At 54.2% G+C, this 22,639-nt stretch overlaps 3 protein-coding genes across 3 annotated transcripts; all 3 read left to right on the top strand.

Moving 5' to 3' along the window:
- The first annotated feature begins 2,614 nt into the window (after positions 1 to 2,614).
- LOC136302343 (erythroblast NAD(P)(+)--arginine ADP-ribosyltransferase-like) lies at positions 2,615 to 3,863 on the top strand. Its single transcript, XM_066205838.1, has 2 exons — positions 2,615 to 3,356; positions 3,778 to 3,863. The coding sequence occupies exons 1-2, from the start codon at positions 2,615 to 2,617 to the stop codon at positions 3,861 to 3,863; spliced, it is 828 nt and encodes a 275-aa protein (XP_066061935.1).
- A 7,439-nt stretch (positions 3,864 to 11,302) lies between these two features.
- On the top strand, positions 11,303 to 14,866 carry LOC136301877 (erythroblast NAD(P)(+)--arginine ADP-ribosyltransferase-like). Its single transcript, XM_066205145.1, has 3 exons — positions 11,303 to 11,380; positions 11,987 to 12,765; positions 13,746 to 14,866. Exons 2-3 carry the CDS (start codon positions 12,021 to 12,023, stop codon positions 13,829 to 13,831), a joined length of 831 nt encoding a protein of 276 aa, XP_066061242.1. The 5' UTR covers positions 11,303 to 11,380; positions 11,987 to 12,020; the 3' UTR covers positions 13,832 to 14,866.
- Positions 14,867 to 16,505: 1,639 nt separating this feature from the next.
- On the top strand, positions 16,506 to 20,682 carry LOC136301444 (NAD(P)(+)--arginine ADP-ribosyltransferase 2-like). Its single transcript, XM_066204504.1, has 4 exons — positions 16,506 to 16,773; positions 18,159 to 18,294; positions 18,898 to 19,682; positions 20,350 to 20,682. Exons 3-4 carry the CDS (start codon positions 18,932 to 18,934, stop codon positions 20,433 to 20,435), a joined length of 837 nt encoding a protein of 278 aa, XP_066060601.1. The 5' UTR covers positions 16,506 to 16,773; positions 18,159 to 18,294; positions 18,898 to 18,931; the 3' UTR covers positions 20,436 to 20,682.
- The last annotated feature ends 1,957 nt before the right edge of the window (positions 20,683 to 22,639 follow it).

Here is a 22,639-nt window from a genome sequence, read left to right as displayed (position 1 = left end):
ATCCAGAGGAGGGGACAGAAGGGAACGGGAGATGGCAGAAGGTCGGTAGCCCTTCTGCGCCCTTTGGCCATTTCCACCTCCTGCCCCTCCCTGAAAGGACAAAGAGTTCAAAATGCGAGGGGAAAATATACACAGTGGGAAAGAGAACTTCGGTTTGGAATATTTGAAAGGGCCCCATAAACTAAACACAAGAGGGGAAAAAACTTAAACAATTGATAAAGTAAACTTCCCATATGAAATGATTCCCCCCGTAAAATTACAACTTCCCGAACCCGCACATATGCATTTCCTTTCAGCCTGGGAGTTCACACTCCTCATGACTGTCCCTGGTGGAAAGGGATTGCCCACCCACAAGACTCTAAAATGTAAAACAACACAAAAAAAGCCTGGATCCAAGGCAGCTCCACCAGCAACTCAAACTCAGGAACTCTGGCGGGTCCAAGCAGTCCAGAAGGTGTCTTGTGAGGTTGTCAGCTCTGAGTCACTCCTGCATCCCCTTGGAGGGTGTCGGCTCTCCCATCGGCAAGAAGCAGAATCAAACTGAAGTCCTGCTTCACAGTTCTGCCCAGTTCCATGTCCAGCTTGGCCCAGCGCCCTGTCCAGCTCTGCCCTCCTCAGCACAGGAGGGACATGGAGATCCTGCAGCAGGTCCAGCACAGGCTCTGAGGATGATGAAGGCACTGGAGCATCTCTCTCACCAGGCAAGGCTGCAGGAGCTGGGGCTGTGCAGCCTCAAGAGGAGACACAGCTGACAGGGAACCTCATCCCTGTGTATATGATGCCTTAGGATTTCCCTTTTATCTTTTTCAGCTCCTGTACTGCTTTAGTGTGGAACTCTAAAACTCCACAGCCTGTCAGCTGCTGCACTTACATTTTATTCAGGCAGAACAATTCCTGTCTAGGCTGAAACTCAAGGACACCTCACTGTCTCATGTCCTGAAAAGTATAAACAAAAGTGCTTTGTGGTGCTAGCAAACCTGGAGAATGTGACTTCATTACCTGAAGCAGTAATTGGAGGATTAACCCCTGATATGTAAACAGACCAAACCGATAACTGTATGAAAAACTCCTGACCATTCTCCAACTTGCGTGTAGCCTCTCAGTGGCTTCTGCCTGCCCCAGGTGTGTTTACTGAAGGCTTTAAATAAATCCCTCCTCTCATTCTTGTTATCATGTCTGGCCTCTGTTCCAGGCAGCCACTCCAAGGCATATAAAAAATACACAAATATACTGCACCTTCCCTGTGCTTCAGCCAATGGGGAAAGGAAGAGGGCAATGTGCAACCGAGAGTTCAGGGTAAAATGAGGCTGCATTCTTTGAAACAGAGAGAGAGAGACCCCACGGGGCTATGGCTGGGGCAACTCTGTCCCTTTATTTGAATAAAGTTTAAAAACTTGTGGTCATTCAGCTCTCCATAGAGTGGCTTTTCACCAGAGTTCAGCTGAGATATTGAGGCTCTCTCTGAAAATAACCACTCAGATCCCTGTTTAGGAACTCTCCAGGACAAGAAGAGGATTTCCTGGGAGAGGTGGAGTTAAAATAGTGTGAGTTAACACTACTTGGTTATTAGTTAAAGAAGAAACTTTTCCATATTAGGACCTATTTATTTTCTGTGGAAAGCACTAAGACCCATCAGAAGCCAATTTTTAGGTACTGACACCTTGTATAACCACAGAGGAAGCTGTTTCTGCCTTTGTGAATACATATAAAAGGTTGAGATGGGGCTGGGGACTTACTTTGCCTTCCAACCTCAGAAGAGGTAAGGTGACAGCCCGGCTTCTTCTGGGGTCAGGCAGGGCCGGCCAGTCCCAGCCTGGCCATGCTTTTCCCGGTGACTCTTAGGCAGAGGGAGGGGAGGATAATTTGTTCTGTCCCAGCCCGATGGGGTTTCCAGAGGCTGGTAAAACATCCTGCCATCAGGAAAACATTCCGTCATGGGAGTGGGATTGGGGTATGGGAGGGGGATTGGGGTATTGGAGGGGGACAAGGGGGACACTCAGGGACCCAAGCCCTGGGTCAGGGTCCTGGGGGCAGGAGTTGCCTGGGAAGGGTACAAGGTGCTGGGAGAGGGATTGGGGTAATAGAGGCACTGGGAAATACGGGGGGGGGGGGGTGGGGGTACACAGAACTATGGGATTGGGATTGGGGTGCTGGGGGACACTGGGATTTTTTGGGGGTGATCAGGAAGTGACCCCAGGATTTGAGTCAGGGTCCTGCTGGGGGGGCTGAGAAGACACTGTGTGGGAAGATATGAGACTGTTGGTGTGGGATTGGGTTCTGGGGGCCTGGGAGACACTGGGGGGCGGGGGGGGGGGGGTCCAGAAGCGACCCCAGGATGTGGGATCATGTCCCAGGACATGTCCAGGGGTCTCCTGACCGAGGCTGCCCCCCCTCCCTTGGCTGAGCCCATGCCCTCACCCCAGTCCCTCACCAAGGAAGCCTCCCCATGTCCCCCCATGTCCCACAGCATCCCCTGTGTCTCATCAGTGTCCCCTGGGGCCCCTCACTGTTCCCTCAGCACCCCCTGGTGTCCCCCAGTGTCTTTCCTGTGTCACACAGTGTTTCCCCTGTGTCCCTCAGTGTCCCACACTGGTCCCCGTGGCCTCTCTTCTCCATGGCCCCCATGGCTCACACCCTGGCACTGCTGGCAATGGCTGTGGCCATTGGGACCATCAAGGCGCTGTCCCTGGACATGGCCCAGGAATCCTTCGATGACCAGTACCTGACATGTGGTGAAAAGTTGTCTGAGGATTTGCTACAACTCCAGGTCTCTGACTTCTGCAATAATGATAAGTTTTACAAGGACTGGCTAAATGCCACGGCTCAGTGGCAGAAGCGGGGGTCCATTAGAGAGTCTCTTACCCCAGACCAGGCCATCGCCCTCATGGCCTACACGATGAATGAGATGAAGTTGTACGACAGGTTCAACAAGGCCGTGCAAAGAGCTGGAAGATCCAGCTGGGAATACCAGAAAAAATTCCACTTCAAATCGCTGCATTTCTTGCTGACCCGCGCCCTCCAGACACTGAGACACACAAACGACTGTAAGAACGTGATCCGGGGGGTGAAGAATTACCATTTCAATGTGAACAAAGGTGACAAAGTCCGCTTCGGTCAATTTGCATCAACATCGCTGAGTGAAAAGGTGGCCCAGAATTATGGGAAGGCCACTATGTTCAAGGTCTACACATGCCACGGTGTGGACATCCAGAAATTCTCCATGTATCCAGATGAGAAGGAGGTGCTGATCCCACCATTCGAGACCTTCGAGGTCACTGGTGTCAGTGAGGAAGGGAACACGATTGATCTTCGCTCCACTGGGACCACCAGCAACTACGAATGCGAGTGGCTGAAAGGTGACATCATGGGGACAACCCGGGGGGTTTGGGGACACTCAGTGAGGCCTGGGGACAAGGACACACAGTGCTGGGGACACACATGGCCCAGAGGGGACAGGGACACTTGCTGTGGGTAGGAGACAGGACACCCAACACTGGGGACAAGGACAGGGACAGCCATTGCTGGGCACAGGGGGTAGGGACACCCAGTATCAGGTGAGGGGGACAGGAACATCCAGTGCTGGGGACACCCACTGGGGTTGGGGGGACAAGGCCACCCATGGCTGGGCACAGGGGACAGGGACCTCATTATGGCCCCCTGTGACCCCCAAAGCCTCCGGGCCCACTCCTCACCCCTGTCCCTCTCCCCATGGCCATCCTGATGCCCCCTGACCTCCTCCCCTCATGGTCCCCCAGACCCCTCTCTTTGTGTCCCCAGGTGGGAGCCTCCCCAGGAACTCCCCCCGCCTTGGGGGGCTTCTCCTGGCCACTGTGGCCATGGCAGTGATCACCAGAACCCTCTGAGCCACGAGGCCACTAAGGTCACTGTGGTCTCAGAGGCCACTGTGGCCACCATGACCATAAATGGCACCAGGACCTGCAGAATAATGACACCACCAAGGCTGCCGAGACCTCTATGGCCACTGCGGTCACTTTGGCAACTGTGGCCATTGTGGACATTGTGGCCACTGTGGCCACTTTTGGCCCCTTTGACCACTCTGGGCACTGGAATCACCATGATCTCCATGGCCGTTGTGGCCACTGTGACCCATGAGGCCACTGTGGCCACCGTGGTCACTGAAATTACTGAGACCGCCCTGGCAACCATGGTAACCAAGGTGATCAAGATCACCATGGCCACCACAGCCACTGTGGCCATCAGGGTCACTGTAGGGGACCATCCAGGGGAATGGTCTCCGAGAGCTGCCCAGGAGTGAGCGGCACAAAGCCAACAGGACCAGCCAGGGCAGGGCTGGAGCTGCCAGGACAGCCCAGGACAGTGTGGACAGCAGAGATTGGGCAGTGCCTGGGGCCGGTTCGGCACTTCCCAACAGAGGGATTTGGGAGCGCCAATGTCACGGCCACCTCCTAAAGCTGCTTGGCTGCCTTGCCTGATGTATCCAAAAAAATTGCTGCTTGCTTGCTTGCCTGGAGTGGGAAAAAAGTGCTGCTTGCTTGCCTGGAATATTAAACATGTATCAAAAATTTGCTGCTCGCTCACCTGATGTATCCGCTGCAACTCTTTTAATGCCTTTCCTGCAGGGTGCCTCATTCCCTAAAATAAAGCAGTTCCTGGTGTTTTCATTATTGGCAACTTAGAGCTTTACTTTTCAAACCTCAGTCTTCAGAGAGGCAATGGAGAAACATTCTTCCCTTTTTCCTCTGCACTCCCTTTTCACTGCAGCCCCTCAGCAATGACCTGGAGGGGCTGGAGAGTGTCCGGGGATGGGATGGAGCTGGGAAGGGTCTGGAGCACCAGGAGTGGCTGTGAGAGCTGGGGAGGGGCTGCTCAGGGCTATTAGAAAAGCATGAATGATCAGTTCAGGGCCCATTCCAAAGTTCCTGATTTGAGGCAACACTATAGAAGTAGCCTTAGGAGGGAAAATAAAAAAATAAAAAAATAAAAAAATAAAAAAAAAAAACCAAAAAAAAAAAAAAAACCACCAGAAAAGAAAAGGATGAAAGACAAAAAGGTGAAAAGGGGACAGAGGCACCATCACCTTTTTATTTTTGTAAAACCTTGATGTTTCACCAGGAAACTCTTTTCTTTCAAATCAGGGGATTTTCCCTCTTTAGCCTCCACATCTGAACTCACCGAGCTGTTGTGTGTCGCACTTTATGACACGAAAGAATGAAGCAGACAGCAGGAAGGGCAGCAGGAAAGTTCTAACTTTAATTTTCTGACTCCATCTTATATACAGTTCTTTCAGACGACAAAAGATTGGCTACATAGGTTGCCACCACTTTGACCTCATTGGTGAAGACCACCATCAATCACATTTCTCCTCCCAGAGGAGAAATATGCAAACAAAATAGATAAATTCTAAAAACATACATTGTTTTCTTGAAACTTTGTGAGAACAAAATGCAAACACCCAAAGGCACAAAAAGTTGGGGCGGCAGTTGTGGTTTGGGAATTGCCCACCGGAGGGCAGCAGCGAGCATGGTTAAACAGCAGCACTGCGCATGCGCCGCCCACAGCTGCAGTTCTGATTGTCACCAGCAGGCGGCAGCACGAGCTGATGGCGCTGCTGAGTGCCCGCCCCACCCCATCCCTGCCCCGGGGCTCTGCAATGGTTTGGGATGGAGCCACCTTAAAGCCCGTCCGGTGCCAGCCCTGCCATGGGCAGGGACATCTTCCCCTGCCCCAGGCTGGTCCAGGACCCCCAGCCTGGCCTTGGACACGGGCAGGGAGCGGGCAGCCACAGCTCCTCTGGGCAACCTGTGCCAGGGCCTCACCACCCTCACAGGGATGGATTCCTCTCAATATCCCATCTGGGATTCCTCTCAATATCCCATCTGACCCCGCCCTCTGGCAGTGAGAAGCCATTCCTCTTGTGCTGTCCCTCCATGCCCTTGTCCAAAGTTCCTCCCCAGCTCTCCTGGAGCTCCTTTGGCTGGTGCAAGGGGCTTTGATGTCTCCCTGGATCCTTCTCCAGGCTGAACACTCCCAGCTGTCTCCACAGCAGAGGGGTTTCACCCCTCAAAACCTCTCCATGGCTCCAGCAGCTCCACATCTTCTCTGTGCTGGCGCCCAGAGCTGGCAGAGTGATCCCGGTGGGAATGTCTCATGGCGGGAAGGGATCAGTGTTTGCCCCGCTCCCATCCCAGAACCAACACCCCACACGGAGCATGCGAAAGGCTCCAGTGGCTCCATCTCTTTCCCCAAAGAGGAAACATGTCCAGTGGCAGCAAAGCAATGCTTTCGGCCGACTGGCAAGGTCTGGTATTCTGGGCCTTTTGCAGCCAAGATGGCTGCCTTCTGACGGGCGTCATTTCCGGTCCTGAATTTGCAGGAACTGGAAGGCCACACCACAGGTGGCAGGGCTCATGCTAGTGAGGGACTTCCCGATGAAGGGGGAGGGTCCCAACACGGGCGTGGTACTCGACAGAAGGGGGGAACCCGTCGCCGGGGAGGGACCTGACGCAAAGGTGGGAAACAAGAAGGGCAGTGGGAATTAGCTCAAAATGGCAGCTGCCCTTGAGGGGTAGACGCCATTTTGTGTGGAGCAGGGAAGAGGGATAGGATCGAAAGATGGTGAAATGTGGCTGAGGATAGAAATCAGAATGGGTTGCGTTGGCCTATCCTGAGAAGGGAACAGGCGGGGACGGGAGATGGAAGAAGGTCGGTAGCACTTCTGCGCCCTTTGGCCGTTTCCGTCTCCAGACCCCCCCAGAAGGGACAAAGGCTTAGGAACACAGGGGGTGGAATATACAAACTGGGAAAGAGAACTTCAGTTTGGAATATTTAAAAGTGCCCCATGAACTAAATAAAACGGGGGGGAAACTTAAACAATTAATAAACAAAAGTTCCCACATGAAATGATTCCCCCCCTAAAATTCCAACTTCCCTAACCCACTGTTCTGGTTTAGGAAAAATTTGGGAGGAAACCTCCAAATGGGGTTCCTCTGGAGAGCAAACCCAAACAACCCCTCTCCCCCCAGCCGGTCCGGGAAAAGAACTTCCTCAGAGAAAAGCGGAAAAAACTATTCATTTAACGAACAAACTGCCCACAAGCATAAGCTCAGCTCTCTCAGTCTCTTATCAGTCCCAGTCCCTTTGGCGCTGGAAAATGCCAAGGTCTAGGCCCCAGTGGGCCACAGACAAAGATCCCTGTCCTCCTATGGGTTTTTCAGTAAAGAGCAGATTTAAACAGTCCCAAGAAAAAGAAAAAAGAACAGTCCAGGAAGCTTCTTTGCCCCAGCTAGCTAAACTAACTAAAAGGAAAAAAACCTCTTTCTGGCCACTGTCCATGCATCCGTTGAACACACCGTCCCGAGGAAGTGAAGAAAAAAATGCAGAGGAGTGAAGGCTGTTTTTTCAAAACAAACTGCATGCTTCTTCCTCCCCGACTTTGCTTTCAGAGCCAGTCTTAAAGGTACAGAACACAACATGCAGCACACACAGAAGAGACAACTGGGGATACAGGCATCATAACGTGACCCTAGGACACCCACCTAGGGTGCATGTCTTATTTCAGCCTGGGAGTTCAAACTTGCCATGGCTGTCCCTGATGGAAAGGGATCGCCCACCCACAAGACACTAAAATGTAAAACAACAAAAAAATGCCTGGGTTCAAGACAGCTTCCCTGCCAACTCAAACTCAGGAACTCTGGTGGGTCCAGGCGGTCCAGAAGGGTCCTGTGGGGTCGTCAGTATTGAGTCACTCCTCCATCCCCTCAGAGGGTGTGGGCTCTCCCATCGGCAAGAAGCTTAATAAAACTGAAGTCCTGCTTCACAGTTCTGCCCAGTGCCCTGTCCAGTTCTGTCCAGTGCCATGTCCAGCTCTGTCCAGTGCCATGTCCAGCTCTGTCCAGTGCCATGTCCAGTTCTGTCCAGTGCCCTGTCCAGTTCTGTCCAGTGCCATGTCCAGTTCTGTCCAGTGCCCTGTCCAGCTCTGTCCAGTGCCATGTCCAGCTCTGTCCAGTGCCCTGTCCAGTTCTGCCCAGTTCCATGTCCAGCTCTGTCCAGTGCCATGTCCAGCTCTGTGCTCCTCAGGACAGGAGGGACATGCAGATCCTGCAGCAGGTCCAGCACAGGCCCTGAGGATGATGCAGGCACTGGAGCATCCCCATCCTGAGGCAAGGCTGCAGGAGCTGGGGCTGTGCAGCCTCAAGAGGAGACACAGCTGACAGGGAACCTCATCCCTGTGTATATGATGCCTTACAATACGATTGAGCTTTTATCTTTTTCAGCTCCTGTACTGCTTTAGTGTGGAACTCTAAAACTCCACAACTTTCAGCTGCTGTTCTCCCGTTTTATCCAGACAAAACAATTCCTGTCTAGGGCTGAAACTCATGGACACCTCACTGTCCCAGGTCCCGAAATGTATAAACAAAAGTGAGTTCAGGCATTAGCAAACTGTGGGAATATGACTTCATCACCTGAAGCTGTAATTGGAGGATTAACCCCTGATATGTGAACAGACCAAACCTATAACTGTATGACAAACTCCTGACCATTGTCCATCTTGGGTGGAGCCTCTCAGTGGCTTTTCCCATCCCCAGGTGTGTCTATTGAAGGCTTGGAATAAATCCCCGCTTTTATTCTCATAATCGTGTCTGGCCTCTGCCCCAGGCAGGCACTCCAAGGCATCCTATAAATATACAAATATACTGCACCTTCCCTGTGCCTCAGCCAATGGGGAAAGGAAGAGGGCAACGTATGGCTGAGAGTTTGGGATAAAAGGAGGCTGCGTCCTCCGAAACCTCGAGAGAGAAACCCCACGGGGGTCTGGCTGTGGAAACTCTGTCCCTTCATTCCAATAAAATTTCAAGGCTGTTTTGTGCACGCTTGGCTCTCCACAGAGCGGCTTTTCCCCACACGCTGGAGGTGCTGGGTCGAGCTGAAAGCCTGACTTCAAGAAAGATAAAAGGATGGAAAAGTATTTCCGCAACAAAAGTGGCTCAGAGCAGTGGAGAAAGAGATAAGGGGAACTCCAGTGTGGGTTTTGACAAGCTCTCTGCCACAGAAGTAGCAGCGCCTGCGGAAAGCAGAAGTTGGAGGGGAGGTCGTGTGAGATGTTGAGGCAGCCTATGAAAATAACGACTCACATCCGTGTTACCGAACTCTCCAGTTCCTAAAGAAGAGGAGCCCCAGAGAGAGGCGGGGCCATGCAAGTGTAGTGGGTCAACACAACTCAGGTTTTAGTTAAAGAAGAAACTCTTCCCTGTAAACATCTGTTAATTTTCCGTGGAAAGGACAGAGACCTGTCAGAGGCCAATTTTGACCTACTGACACCTCATATAACCACTGAGAAAGCTGGAGGCGTCTTTGTGAATACACATATAAGGTTGAGACGGGGCTGAGAACCTCCTTTTCCTTCCGGCCCCAGGAGAAGGTAAGATGACTGCCCAGCTTCTTCCAGGACCACATCCAGCCCGGCCAAGGCTTTTCCGGTGACTCTTGGGCAGGGGAGGGGAGGAGAATATGTTCTGTCCCAGCCCAGATGGGGTTTCCAGCGGCTGTTACAACATCCTGCTGCGAGACTGTGGGGTCTGAGCCCCCCAACTCCTCTGGTGACTCCCAGGCAGAGGAAAAGTGTGGGGGGGAGAAGCCCAGCCGCATGAAATCGTGCAGCTGAGACCAAAAAGTGGCTCCAGAGCCGGGCAAGGGGCCCCCAGCAGCCAGAACCCCGCGATTTCGGCCCAGCTTCGGTGCAGCCTGGCCCTACCATCTTCAGCCACTTCCTGGGGAAGAACTGCAGCATTGTGGCCGGAGTGTAAAATGTTGCTCCCTTCTCAAAGCGTGTCCTTCAGAAGCCGCTCAAAACAGGCCAGAGGAACAGAAACTTCAAGCCCACGCACACACACACACGCCTCGGCGGAGGAAAGACAGGAAGGGCCTCCTGTATGGTATTTTCCAGCAAGGTTTGTTTCAGCATGCCGAAGGGATCGGGGACAGACGACCGAGACCATGTGCTGCTCTGGGGTTAAGGATGGGGTCAGTGGCCGATGGTCTGAGGGCACAGGGTACAAACGGTATGAGGGACGAACAGTCGGGGAGGGCAGGGTTAAGTGACCAATGAAGGAAGCAATCCAGGGTAGATCGGCAGTAGTTGTGCAAGGCACCACGAAGGAAGTCTTCTCTTTGAGCCTGGGCAGGGAACTCTGGGCAATCTTCACAGGGCAAAGACTGAAGTTTCCCTGAGGGGGTTTTTTGGGGTTCCCACAAGAAGCATCGTGCCCTCGGCAGACCTGTGAGACGTTAACTTTTTCCATGCCAGATGAGATTTACAGCAGCACTGGCCCTTCTCTGAGTGAGAACAGTGATTGAGCTGTAAGGAGACACAGCAGGAAACTGAGGTCAGTGAAGAGAGAGTAAAAGGCTTAGGTTGGAGGGAGATTGAGGAGTTGCCTACTTTGGGCTGGATTTCTCTTGTGAGGCCATGGAGAACGGACTAAACTTCCCCCAGAACATATAGAATGCCTTTAGGGGGATGCAGAGTTCTAGTCATAGCCGTGGACTGACACAAATGAGATTTAATTCCTCTTGTGGACAGAGGAAGACAAAGACAAAGTGACATGAAGCCCTTTGCTCCCAGGGAAAAAGAGACCTCTGTTGAGATGAAGATGATTTTGCAGATAGAGGAAGGGAAACTGTTTCATACTGCGAGAGGCATCCTAAATTTAGCAGACGTGGCCCGTACGCAGTTGTGGGGAAAAGGTGCGAATGGCAGGGGCTCCACAGTTTGCAGAATTTCCGGGCGGCTGCAGATTCATGACATGGGAGCCAGCAGAGAACTGTTCTCTTGTGGTGGTGTCTCCATGGGAGTTTCTAAGAGAGGCTCCCCTCCCTAAGAACACATGAAATGGTGTTTTAGAGTGGTGAAATGGACTGAAACTCCCAGAATTCGTCTCTTTATGTTGTCAGCGGGAAAACCAATAGTGGTGAGGAGAGCAGAAGTGTCATGAAAGTTTCATTTTGATTCTCATTCTTTTCCGCTGGTGTTTGACAACAAATCTATTTTGACACCTTTTAAGATTTGGGGCGGCTTTGCTTTCCTCCCAATCCTATCCCACAGTCGGAAAAGGAGAAGATGGTTTCAACAAACGCTCAGACCGCTACACTGAATTGGGCGAACAGGAATTGGTGAACGCGAAACCATTACGGCAAATTATTTCCGGGAAAAGCGCTGTTTCTCTATTAGATAGAAGACTCATTTTAATGAATATTTATTTTTAGGATGGATAAATTGCCCATGGCAAAGTCTCCCTGAGTTGCAGGAGCCGGAGAGATGCGCGGTGAGTCCGAGCTGCCCAAGAATTCCGGCTTTGTGATCCCTCCAGTTCTGTCCGGGAGTTCACTGCGGCCCATTCCGGTATCAGGGGCTGGGGGGACACTGGGGACACTTGGGGACACGGGATTGGTGGATTGGGATTGCGCTCCTGGGGGAGTCACAGGACTGGGATTGGGGTCATGGGTGCTCTGGGGGAAAGGGAGGGGGAACATGGGATGGTGGGAGTGGGATTGGGGTCCTGGGGGGCTGGGAGACACTGGGGGGCAGGGGGCGGTGCCCAGATTTGGGTTGAGGTCCTGGGGTGACACTGAGGGAACTGGGGACTGGGAGTGGGATTTGGGGTCTGGGGGTGGGCTGAGGGGACACTGGGGGGCTCAGGGAGTGACCCCAGGATTTGGGTCAGGGTCCTGGGGGGGCGGAGACTCGTAACCATGGCAGTAGGATTGGGCTTCTGGGGGGCCAGGAGGACACGGCACTGTGGGATTGGGATTGGGGTCCCTGTGGGGCTGGGGGATGTTGGGGAGGCCAAAGTAACCCCAGGACTGGGGATCAGGGAGCCCAGACATGTCCAGGGGTCTCCTGGCCAGGAGTGTCTCCCTTCCCCTGGGCTGACCCCACTCCCCTCCCCAGTCCCTCACCGAGGAACCCGCCCCATGTCCCCCTCCATGTCCCCTCTGTGTCCCCCAGTGTCCCACCCTGCTCCTGGTGGCCTCTCTCCTCCATGGCCCCCCTGGCTCTCACCCTGGCACTGCTGGCAATGACCGTGGCCACCGCGGCCAACATGGTGGTGCCTCTTGACATGGCCCGGGACTCCTTCGATGACCAGTACCGGGGCTGTGGCGCTGCCATGACCGCGGCGTTGCCGGCCCTCTTCCGCTCCGAGTTCCAGGAGAATCCTCTCTTTGCCCGGGTCTGGGAGAAGGCCGTGACTGAGTGGCAGAGGCGGGACTCCCCTGTGTCCCCTCTGCCATCCCAAGCCCAGGCCATCGCCCTCATGGCCCTCACGATGGATGTACGCAGTGTGTTCAACGCGGATGTGCGTGTGGCCGGGCGCTCCCCCCGGCAATACCGGGACAACTTCCCCTACAAAACGCTGCATTTCCTGCTGACCGACGCGCTGGCCACGCTGAGGGACGCTCACCCTGGGCAGTGTCTGGACGTGTTCCGTCGGGACTGCGGCGCCCAGTTCGCGGCCCAGCCTGGCGACACCGTCCGGTTCGGCGAATTCACGATAACGGCGCTGAGGAAAACGGAAGGCTGGTGCTCGGACGGGACAGAGTTCCAGGTGCGCACGTGCCAGGGTGCAGGAATACAATCCTTCTCGGAATATCCGGAACACGAGGGGGTGCTGATCCCGCCCTTCGAGACATTCGAGGTCACCGAAGTCACCCGGGAAGGGAACAAGACACAGATCCAGCTCCGCTCCATCGGGACCTTCAGCAAATACAACTGCGAGTGGCTGAAAGGTGACACCACAGGGGACAGCCTGGGGGATGGGGACACCCCCCGTGGCCATGGGGACACCCACGACAGGGCACAGGGGACACAGGGACACTCACTGGGCATGGGGGACATGGACAGGAGCACCCACTCTGGGTGGGGGGACAGGGACACCCAGTGCTGGGGACACCAAGGCTGGGGACACCCACTGAGGGCATGGGGACAGGGACGCCAATGACAGGGACAGGGATGGGGACCCCCATAACTGGGGGGACGGGGACACCCCTGACAGGGACAGGGATGGGGACCCCCACATCTGGGGGGACAGGGACACCCCTGACAGGGACAGAGATGGGGACCCCCACATCTGGGGGGACAGGGACACCCCTGACAGGGACAGGGATGGGGACCCCCACATCTGGGGGGACAGGGACACCCCTGACAGGGACAGGGATGGGGACCCCCACATCTGGGGGGACAGGGACACCCCTGACAGGGACAGGGATGGGGACCCCCACATCTGGGGGGACAGGGACACCCCTGACAGGGACAGGGATGGGGACCCCCACATCTGGGGGGGACAGGGACACCCCTGACAGGGACAGGGATGGGGACCCCCACATCTGGGGGGGACAGGGACAGCCCTGACAGGGACAGGGATGACCCTGTCCCAACCCTGTCCCTCCCCGCCAAGGGCAGTGCTGTGGGGACAGGCCCTGTGTGCTGGAGGTGGGTGGGCCGGGACCCACCATGACACTTCCTGAACTCCTGTCACCCCCTGTCACCCCCATGGCACCCCCTGACTCCCCCGATCCCTGTCACCCCTAAGCCCACCATGACCCCCCTGACCTCCCTGACCCCTGTGCCCCCCCATAGCCCCCAACACCCTGTCACTTGTCACCTCATGCCCCCCATCTCTCCTGTCACCTCTAACGCCCCATTCCTGCCGTCCCCGACCCCCTCTTGGTCCGCCATGGTTCCCCTGATCCCCCTCTCTGTCCCACAGGTGGGAGCGTCCCCAGCGCCCCCTTCCACCTCGGAGGACTCCTCCTGGCCACCTCAGCCCTGGCAGTGGCCACCGGGATCCTCTGAGCCACGAGGCCAATGTCACCGAGGTCACCAAGTCACTGTGGCCACCAGGATCCCCAGAGAAACGAGGCCACCAAGGCTCCCAAGGCCACCACTGCCACTGTGGCCACAGTGGCCACCAAAGCCTTTGTGCAAAGCCGTGCTATTAAATATTCCTATCAGAAGAATTCTATCAAAGAATTCCATCAGAGCTACTTTATTAAACGATTCTATCAGAACAATTCCATTAAATAATTGCATTGAAGCAATCTTCATAAACGATTCTATCAGAACAATTCCAGTAAAGAATTCTATCAGAAGAATTCTATTAAATAATTCTATCACAATTATTTTATTAAACGATTCAATCAGAACAGTTCCATGAAATAATTGCATTGAAGCAATTTTAATAAACGATTCTATCAGAACAATTCCATTGAAGATTTGTATCAGAACAACTTTATTAAATGATTCTTTCAAATCAGTTCTTTTAAATAATTCTATTGAAGCAATTTTATTAAACGATTCCGTCAGAACAATTCCAGTGAAGAATTCCACCAGAACAATTTTATTGAATAATTCCATTGGTACAATTTTATCAAATGATTCTATCGGAACATTTCCATGAAGGAATTCTGACCAAGCCAGCTGCCGCGGGTTTTGTAAAGAGCGTGTTATTCTATTCCATCTGGGTGGGGCAGAATTGCTTATCTTTGCCCAAATGGATCACTGTCCCTTATCAGATAACCTAGATAAAAAGGAGCCACAGTCCCACTAGGGATCCAGTTTTCCCACCGGATCCCTGGAGGAAGACCGGACCCATCTCACCATTTCTGGACCCTTTTTCTCCAACGGAACCATCTCTGCTCCAACAGAACCACATGCGCCGCTCCTGGAGGGCAGACTTTGGACTGTTCCAAACACCAGGACCAACAGGGCGTCAGGTTGTATTTCTGACTCTGTCAGGGTTTTCTAGGGTTTCTTGTTTATTTGTCCGTTTATTCTTCTGTACGCCAGCATCTGTATTTTTATATCTCTAGTAAAGACCTGCTAAACGTATTCCCAAAATCTTTGCCTGACAGCCTTTTAATTGCAAATTTCTGATGTTTTGGAAAAGGGGGGGAGGGGCTTACATTTTAGGGGAGACTCCAACCCTGTCCATCTAAACCAAGACACCAGCAAAAGGAGACAATTCCTGAGCAGGGCTCCAGGCCACTCCCCCACCAACACTCGTGGGAACGTCTCTTTCTCTCAGCCTGGCCCAGGATCATTGGGGAGCCTCCCCTTCCCGAGGGAGAGACCTCACACACATTTCATTCCAAGCAGGAATACGGGAGAGGAATCATTTGGGGTTGGTGATTTGGGCTGGTTTAGCCCAATTCAGCACCAGTGCCATCCCTGGGCTGTGGGGGACCTGCAGGAGCAGCTCTGAAGAAGGACCTGGGGGTGCTGGTGGGTGACCAGTGGAGCTGGCCATGTGGCCTGGGGCCAGGAGGGATCCAGGGGGCATCAGGAGGAGCTGGGCCAGGAGGTCAGGGAGTGATGGTGCCCCTCTGCCCTGCCCAGTGAGGCACATCGGGAGTGCTGTGTCCAGTTCTGCCCAGTGCCGTGTCCAGCTCTGCGCTCCTCAGGACAGGAGGGGAATGGAGATCCTGCAGCAGGTCCAGCACAGGCTCTGAGGATGATGAAGGCACTGGTGCATCTCTCTCACCAGGCAAGGCTGCAGGAGCTGGGGCTGTGCAGCCTCAAGAGGAGACACAGCTGACAGGAACCTCATCCCTGTATATATGATGCCTTAGGATTGCCCTTTTATCTTTTTCAGCTCCTGTACTGCTTTAGTGTGGAACTCTAAAACTCCACAACTTTCAGCTGCTGTTCTCCGGTTTTATCCAGACAAAACAATTCCTGTCTAGGGCTGAAACTCATGGACACCTCACTGTCCCAGGTCCCGAAATGTATAAACAAAAGTGAGTTCAGGCATTAGCAAATTGTGGGAATATGACTTCATTACCTGAAGCTGTAATTGGAGGATTAACCCCTGATATGTAAACAGACCAAACCAATAACTGTATGAAAAACTCCTGACCATTGTCCATCTTGGGTGGAGCCTCTCGGTGGCTTTTCCCATCCCCAGGTGTGTCTATTGAAGGCTTGGAATAAATCCCCGCTTTTATTCTCATAATCGTGTCTGGCCTCTGCCCCAGGCAGCCACTCCAAGGCATCCTATAAATATACAAATATACTGCACCTTCCCTGTGCCTCCGCCAATGGGGAAAGGAAGAGGGCAACGTATGGCTGAGAGTTTGGGATAAAAGGAGGCTGCGTCCTCCGAAACCTCGAGAGAGAAACCCCACGGGGGTCTGGCTGTGGAAACTCTGTCCCTTCATTCCAATAAAATTTCAAGGCTGTTTTGTGCACGCTTGGCTCTCCACAGAGCGGCTTTTCCCCACACGCTGGAGGTGCTGGGTCGAGCTGAAAGCCTGACTTCAAGAAAGATAAAAGGATGGAAAAGTATTTCCGCAACAAATGTGGCTCAGAGCAGTGGAGAAAGAGATAAGGGGAACTCCAGTGTGGGTTTTGACAAGCTCTCTACTACAGAAGTAGCAGCGCCTGCGGAAAGCAGAAGTTGGAGGGGAGGTGGTGTGAGATGTTGAGGCAGCCTATGAAAATAACGACTCACATCCGTGTTACCGAACTCTCCAGTTTCTAAAGAAGAGGAGCCCAGAGAGAGGCGGGGCCATGCAAGTGTAGTGGGTCAACACAACTCAGGTTTTAGTTAAAGAAGAAACTCTTCCCTGTAAACATCTGTTAATTTTCCGTGGAAAGGACAGAGACCTGTCAGAGGCCAATTTTGACCTACTGACACCTCATATAACCACTGAGAAAGGTGGAGGCGGCTTTGTGAATGCACATGTAAGATTGAGACGGGGCTGAGAACCTCCTTTTCCTTCCGACCCCAGGAGAAGGTAAGATGACTGCCCAGCTTCTTCCAGGACCACATCCAGCCTGGCCAAGGCTTTTCCGGTGACTCTTGGGCAGGGGGAGGGGAGGAGAATATGTTCTGTCCCAGCCCAGATGGGGTTTCCAGCGGCTGTTACAACATCCTGCTGCGAGACTGTGGGGGCTGAGCCCCCCAACTCCTCTGGTGACTCCCAGGGGGAGGAAAAGGGTTGGGGCAGAAGCCCAGCCAGGTGAGAGATCATGCAGCTGAGACCAAAAAGCGGCTCCGGAGCCGGGCAAGGGCCCCCCAGCAGCCAGAACCCCGAGATTTCGGCCCAGCTTTGGTGCAGCCTGGCCCTACCATCTTCAGCCGCTTCCTGGGGAAGAACCATCGTGCCCTCTGCAGACCTGGGAGATGTTAACTCTTCGTGCCAGATGAGACTTACAGCAGCACTGGCCCTTCTCTGAGTGAGAACAGGCAGAGTGATGGAGGATCACTGTAAGGAGACACAGCAGGAAACTGAGGTCAGCGAAGAGAGAGTAAAAGGCTTAGGTTGGAGGGAGATTGAGGAGTTGCCTACTTTGGGCTGGATTTCTCTTGTGAGGCCATGGAGAATGGACTAAACTTCCCCCAGAACATATAGAATGCCTTTAGGGGGATGCAGAGTTCTAGTCATAGCCGTGGACTGATACAATTGAGATTGAATGGAGACTTGTGGACAGAGGAAGACAAAGACAAAGTGACATGAAGCCCTTTGCTCCCAGGGAAAAAGAGACCTCTGTTTGTTGAGATGATTTTGCAGATAGAGGAAGGGAACCTTTCTTTCATACTGGGAGAGGCATCCTAAATCAAGCAGATGTGGCCCATACACAGTTGTGGGGAAAAGGTGCGAATGGCAGGGGCTCCACAGTTTGCAGAATTTCTGGGCGGCTGCAGATTCGTGACGTGACGTGGGAGCCAGCAGAGAACTGTTTTCTTGTGGTGGTGTCTCCATGGGAGTTTCTAAGAGAGGCTCCTCTCCGTAAGAACAGATGAAATATTATTTTAGAGTGGTGAAATGGAGCAGAAATCCCATGTTTTGTCTCTTTATCGTATTTGTGGGAAGGTCAACAGTCGTGGGAGGAGGGGAAGTGTTTTGAGAGGTTCAATTTGATTCTCATTCTTTTCTGTTTGTGTTTGTTAATGAATCTATTTTGACACCTTTTAAGACTTGGGCCCGCTTTGCTTTCCTCCTAATCCTATCCCACAGTAGGAAAAGGAGTAGATGGTTTCAACCAACAACTAAATCGCTACACTAAATTTGGGAAACAAGAACTGGCGAACGTGAAACCATTACAGCAAATTATTGAAGGGAAAAGCGCTGTTTCTGTATTAGAAGGGAAGCCCATTGTAATGAATATTTATAATTAGGATGGACAAATGCCCTTTGGCAAAGTGCTCCTGAGCTGCAGGACCAGGAGAGATCTGCTGTGAGTCCGAGCTGCCCAAGAATTCCGGCTTTGTGATCCCTCCAGTTCTGTCCGGGAGTTCACTGCGGCCCATTCCGGTATCAGGGGCTGGGGGGACACTGGGGACACTTGGGGACACGGGATTGGTGGATTGGGATTGCGCTCCTGGGGGAGTCACAGGACTGGGATTGGGGTCATGGGTGCTCTGGGGGAAAGGGAGGGGGAACATGGGATGGTGGGAGTGGGATTGGGGTCCTGGGGGGCTGGGAGACACTGGGGGGCAGGGGGCGGTGCCCAGATTTGGGTTGAGGTCCTGGGGTGACACTGAGGAAACTGGGGACTGGGAGTGGGATTTGGGGTCTGGGGGTGGGCTGAGGGGACACTGGGGGGCTCAGGGAGTGACCCCAGGATTTGGGTCAGGATGCTGGGGAGTCTGAGTGGATTTGTAATCACGGGAATAGGATTGGGGGAGCCAGGAGGAAATGGGACTATGGGACTGTGGGATTGGGGTCCTTGGGGGGCTGGGGGACATTGGGGAGGCATAAATAACCCCAGGATTTGGGATCAGGGAGCCCAGACATGTCCAGGGTCTCCTGGCCAGGAGTGCCTCCTTTCCCCCGGGGTTGACCCCACTCCCCTCTCCAGTCCTTCAGTGAGGAACCCTTCCTGTGTCACCTCAGTGTCCCCTCTGTGTCCCCCAGTGTCCCACATTGCTCCTGGTGGTCTCTCCCTGCCATGGCCCCCCTGGCTCACACCCTGGCACTGCTGGCAATGACCGTGGCCACTGCGGCCATCCATGTGAATGTTGTGGGCATGGCTCAGGACACCTTTGATGACCAGTACCGGGGCTGCAGCTGTGCTATGACCGCGGCGTTGCCGGCCCTCAACCGCTCCGAGTTCCAGAAGAATCTTGTCTTTGCCCGGGTCTGGGCAAAGGCCAAAGAAGAGTGGGAGAGGTGGGGGTTCCGTGTGCCCCCTCTTTCGTCCCCAGAGCAGGCCATCGCTGTCATGGCCTACACGACGAATGACCTGCGAAAAGAGTTCAACGATGCCATGCGCAAGGCTGGGCGCTCCCCCCAGGAATACCGGGACAACTTCCACTTCAAAACGTTTCATTTCCTGCTGACCCATGCCCTGGGGACACTGAGGGATGATCAGAACATGCAGTGTCGCCGTGTGTTCCGGGGCGTGCATGACGTTCATTTCAAGGCACAGTGTGGACAGACGATCCGGTTCAGTCAATTCACGACAACATCGCTGAGCAAAGAGACTGCCCAGAAATACAGGACAGACACAATTTTCCAGGTGCACACGTGCTATGGAGTGGACATCCAGAATTTCTCCTTCTCTTGTAGCAACCATCCAGTGCTCATCCCACCATATGAAACGTTTGAGGTCACTGAAGTCACTCAGGAAGGGAACAAGTCACAGATCAAGCTCCGCTCCACTGGGACCTTCAGCAAATACAACTGCGAGTGGCTGAAAGGTGACACCACAGGGGGACAGTCTGTGGGGAAGGGGACACCCACTATGGCCAAGGGGACACCCATGATAAGGCACAGGGCACACAATGACACTCACAGGGGATGAGTGACACGAGCACCCACTTTGTGTTTGTAGAGACAAGGCCAGCGACACCCAGTGCTGGGGACCGCAAGTCTGGGGACATCCATTGAGGGTGGAGGGACTGGAGCAACCGTGACAGGACACAGGGATGGGGACCCTCACATCTGGGAGGGGACAGGGACAGGGACACCCCTGCCAGGAGAGGACAGGGACAGAGACAGGGACAGGGATCAGGACCGTCACCATTCTGATCCTGTCCCTCCCTGCCAAAGGTTGTGCTGAGGGGACAGGCCCTGTGTGCTGGATGTGGGCGGGCTGGGATCCCCCACGGCACTCCCTGAACACCAGCCACCCCATGGCACCCCCACGGCACCTCCTGACTCCCCCTGACCCTTGTCACCCCTAAGCCCACCATGACCCCCATGATCTCCCTGGGACCTGTACCCCCCCCATACCCTCCCCCAAAACCCTGTGACCTGTCACTTCATGGCCCCCATCTCTCCTGTCATCCTTAACACCCCATTCTGGCCATTCCTGACTCCCTCTTTTTCCCAATGGTCTCTCTGACCCCCCTCTTTGTCCCCCAGGTGGGAGCATCTCCATGGTCCCCTTCCGCCTTGGAGGATTCATCCTGGTCACTACTGCCCTGACAGTGGCCACCACGATCCTCTGAGCCACAAGGCCACCAAAGTCACCAAGGTCATTGTGGTCACTGTGGCCACCATGATGAACAAGACCACCAGGATCCCCAGAGAAACGAGACCACCCAGGGTATCAAGGCCACCACTGCCACTGTGGCCACCATGGTCACTATAGCCACCAAGACCCCTTGAGCCACAAGGCTACCATAGCCACTGTGTCCACTGCGGCCACCAAGGCCCTTGTTCAAAGCCATTCTATTAAAGATTGTTTCAAAACCATTCCATTCAAGAATTCTGTCACAACCAGGAAAAAGAGACAATTTTTAAGCACGGCTCCAGGTCACTCCCCACACCTACACTCGTAGGAACGTCTCTTTCTCTCAACCGCAGAGAGAATGCTCGGGAGCCTCCCCTTCACGAGGGAGGAACCTCACACACATTTCATTCCAAGCAGGAATATGGGAGAGGAATCATTTGGGGTTGGTGATTTGGGCTGGTTTAGCCCAATTCAGCACCAGTGCCATCACTGGCTTGGGGGGACCTGCTGGAGCAGCTCTGGAGAAGGACCTGGGGGTGCTGGTGGGTGACCAGTGGAGCTGGCCGTGTGGCCTGGGGCCAGGAGGGATCCAGGGGGCATCAGGAGGAGCTGGGCCAGGAGGTCAGGGAGTGATGGTGCCCCTCTGCCCTGCCCAGTGAGGCACATCAGGAGTGCTGTGTCCAGCTCTGTCCAGCGCCATGTCCAGTTCTGGGCTGCTCTGGACCCAATCCTGTTCTCAGGGATGATGCTGCCTGAGCTGTGATCTTGGGCCAGGTGCCCACTCTGGATTCTTCCAGCTTGACCCACTCTGGGATTTGGGGATTCTGGTAGTTGTGTTTCGGGAATTACCCACCGGAGGGCAGCAGCGAGCAGGGTTAAACAGCAGCACTGCGCATGCGCCGCCCCCCAGCTGCAGTTCCAGGTGCCACCAGCAGGCGGCAGCACGAGCTGGTGGCGCTGCCGAGCGCCCGCCCCGCCCCATGCCGGCCCCGGGGCTCTGCAATGGTTCGGGATGGAGCCACCTTAAAGCCCGTCCGGTGCCAGCCCTGCCATGGGCAGGGACATCTTCCCCTGGCCCAGGCTGGTCCAGGACCCCCAGCCTGGCCTTGGACACGGGCAGGGAGCGGGCAGCCACAGCTCCTCTGGGCAACGTGTGCCAGGGCCTCACCACCCTCACAGGGATGGATTCCTCTCAATATCCCATCTGGGATTCCTCTCAATATCCCATCTGACCCCGCCCTCTGGCAGTGAGAAGCCATTCCTCTTGTGCTGTCCCTCCATGCCCTTGTCCAAAGTTCCTCCCCAGCTCTCCTGGAGCTCCTTTGGCTGGTGCAAGGGGCTTTGATGTCTCCCTGGATCCTTCTCCAGGCTGAACACTCCCAGCTGTCTCCACAGCAGAGGGGTTTCACCCCTCAAAACCTCTCCATGGCTCCAGCAGCTCCACATCTTCTCTGTGCTGGCGCCCAGAGCTGGCAGAGTGATCCCGGTGGGAATGTCTCATGGCGGGAAGGGATCAGTGTTTGCCCCGCTCCCATCCCAGAACCAACACCCCACACGGAGCATGCGAAAGGCTCCAGTGGCTCCATCTCTTTCCCCAAAGAGGAAACATGTCCAGTGGCAGCAAAGCAAGGCTTTCGGCCGACTGGCAAGGTCTGGTATTCTGGGCCTTTTTCAGCCAAGATGGCTGCCTTCTGACGGGCGTCATTTCCGGTCCTGAATTTGCAGGAACTGGAAGGCCACACCACAGGTGGCAGGGCTCATGCTAGTGAGGGACTTCCCGATGAAGGGGGAGGGTCCCAACACGGGCGTGGTACTCGACAGAAGGGGGGAACCCGTCGCCGGGGAGGGACCTGACGCAAAGGTGGGAAACAAGAAGGGCAGTGGGAATTAGCTCAAAATGGCAGCTGCCCTTGAGGGGTAGACGCCATTTTGTGTGGAGCAGGGAAGAGGGATAGGATCGAAAGATGGTGAAATGTGGCTGAGGATAGAAATCAGAATGGGTTGCGTTGGCCTATCCTGAGAAGGGAACAGACGGGGACGGGAGATGGAAGAAGGTCGGTAGCACTTCTGCGCCCTTTGGCCGTTTCCGTCTCCCGACCCCCCCAGAAGGGACAAAGGCTTAGGAACACAGGGGGTGGAATATACAAACTGGGAAAGAGAACTTCAGTTTGGAATATTTAAAAGTGCCCCATGAACTAA

Source organism: Chamaea fasciata, unplaced genomic scaffold (assembly GCF_029207755.1).
Source record: "Chamaea fasciata isolate MVZ Bird 193981 ecotype frontalis unplaced genomic scaffold, bChaFas1.0.hap1 SCAF_1, whole genome shotgun sequence".
Classification (NCBI taxonomy): Eukaryota; Metazoa; Chordata; class Aves; order Passeriformes; family Sylviidae; genus Chamaea; species Chamaea fasciata.
This window is presented reverse-complemented; position numbering and strand designations above follow the sequence as displayed.

Excerpts from the sequence above, each read along its gene's own strand:
- LOC136302343 (XM_066205838.1), top strand. The coding sequence starts at position 2,615 with ATGGCCCCCATGGCTCACACCCTGGCACTGCTGGCAATGGCTGTGGCC. Across the intron at positions 3,357-3,777 it reads CGAATGCGAGTGGCTGAAAG|GTGGGAGCCTCCCCAGGAAC; the intron begins GTGACATCATGG and ends TTGTGTCCCCAG.
- LOC136301877 (XM_066205145.1), top strand. The coding sequence starts at position 12,021 with ATGGCCCCCCTGGCTCTCACCCTGGCACTGCTGGCAATGACCGTGGCC. Across the intron at positions 12,766-13,745 it reads CAACTGCGAGTGGCTGAAAG|GTGGGAGCGTCCCCAGCGCC; the intron begins GTGACACCACAG and ends TCTGTCCCACAG.
- LOC136301444 (XM_066204504.1), top strand. The coding sequence starts at position 18,932 with ATGGCCCCCCTGGCTCACACCCTGGCACTGCTGGCAATGACCGTGGCC. Across the intron at positions 19,683-20,349 it reads CAACTGCGAGTGGCTGAAAG|GTGGGAGCATCTCCATGGTC; the intron begins GTGACACCACAG and ends TTTGTCCCCCAG.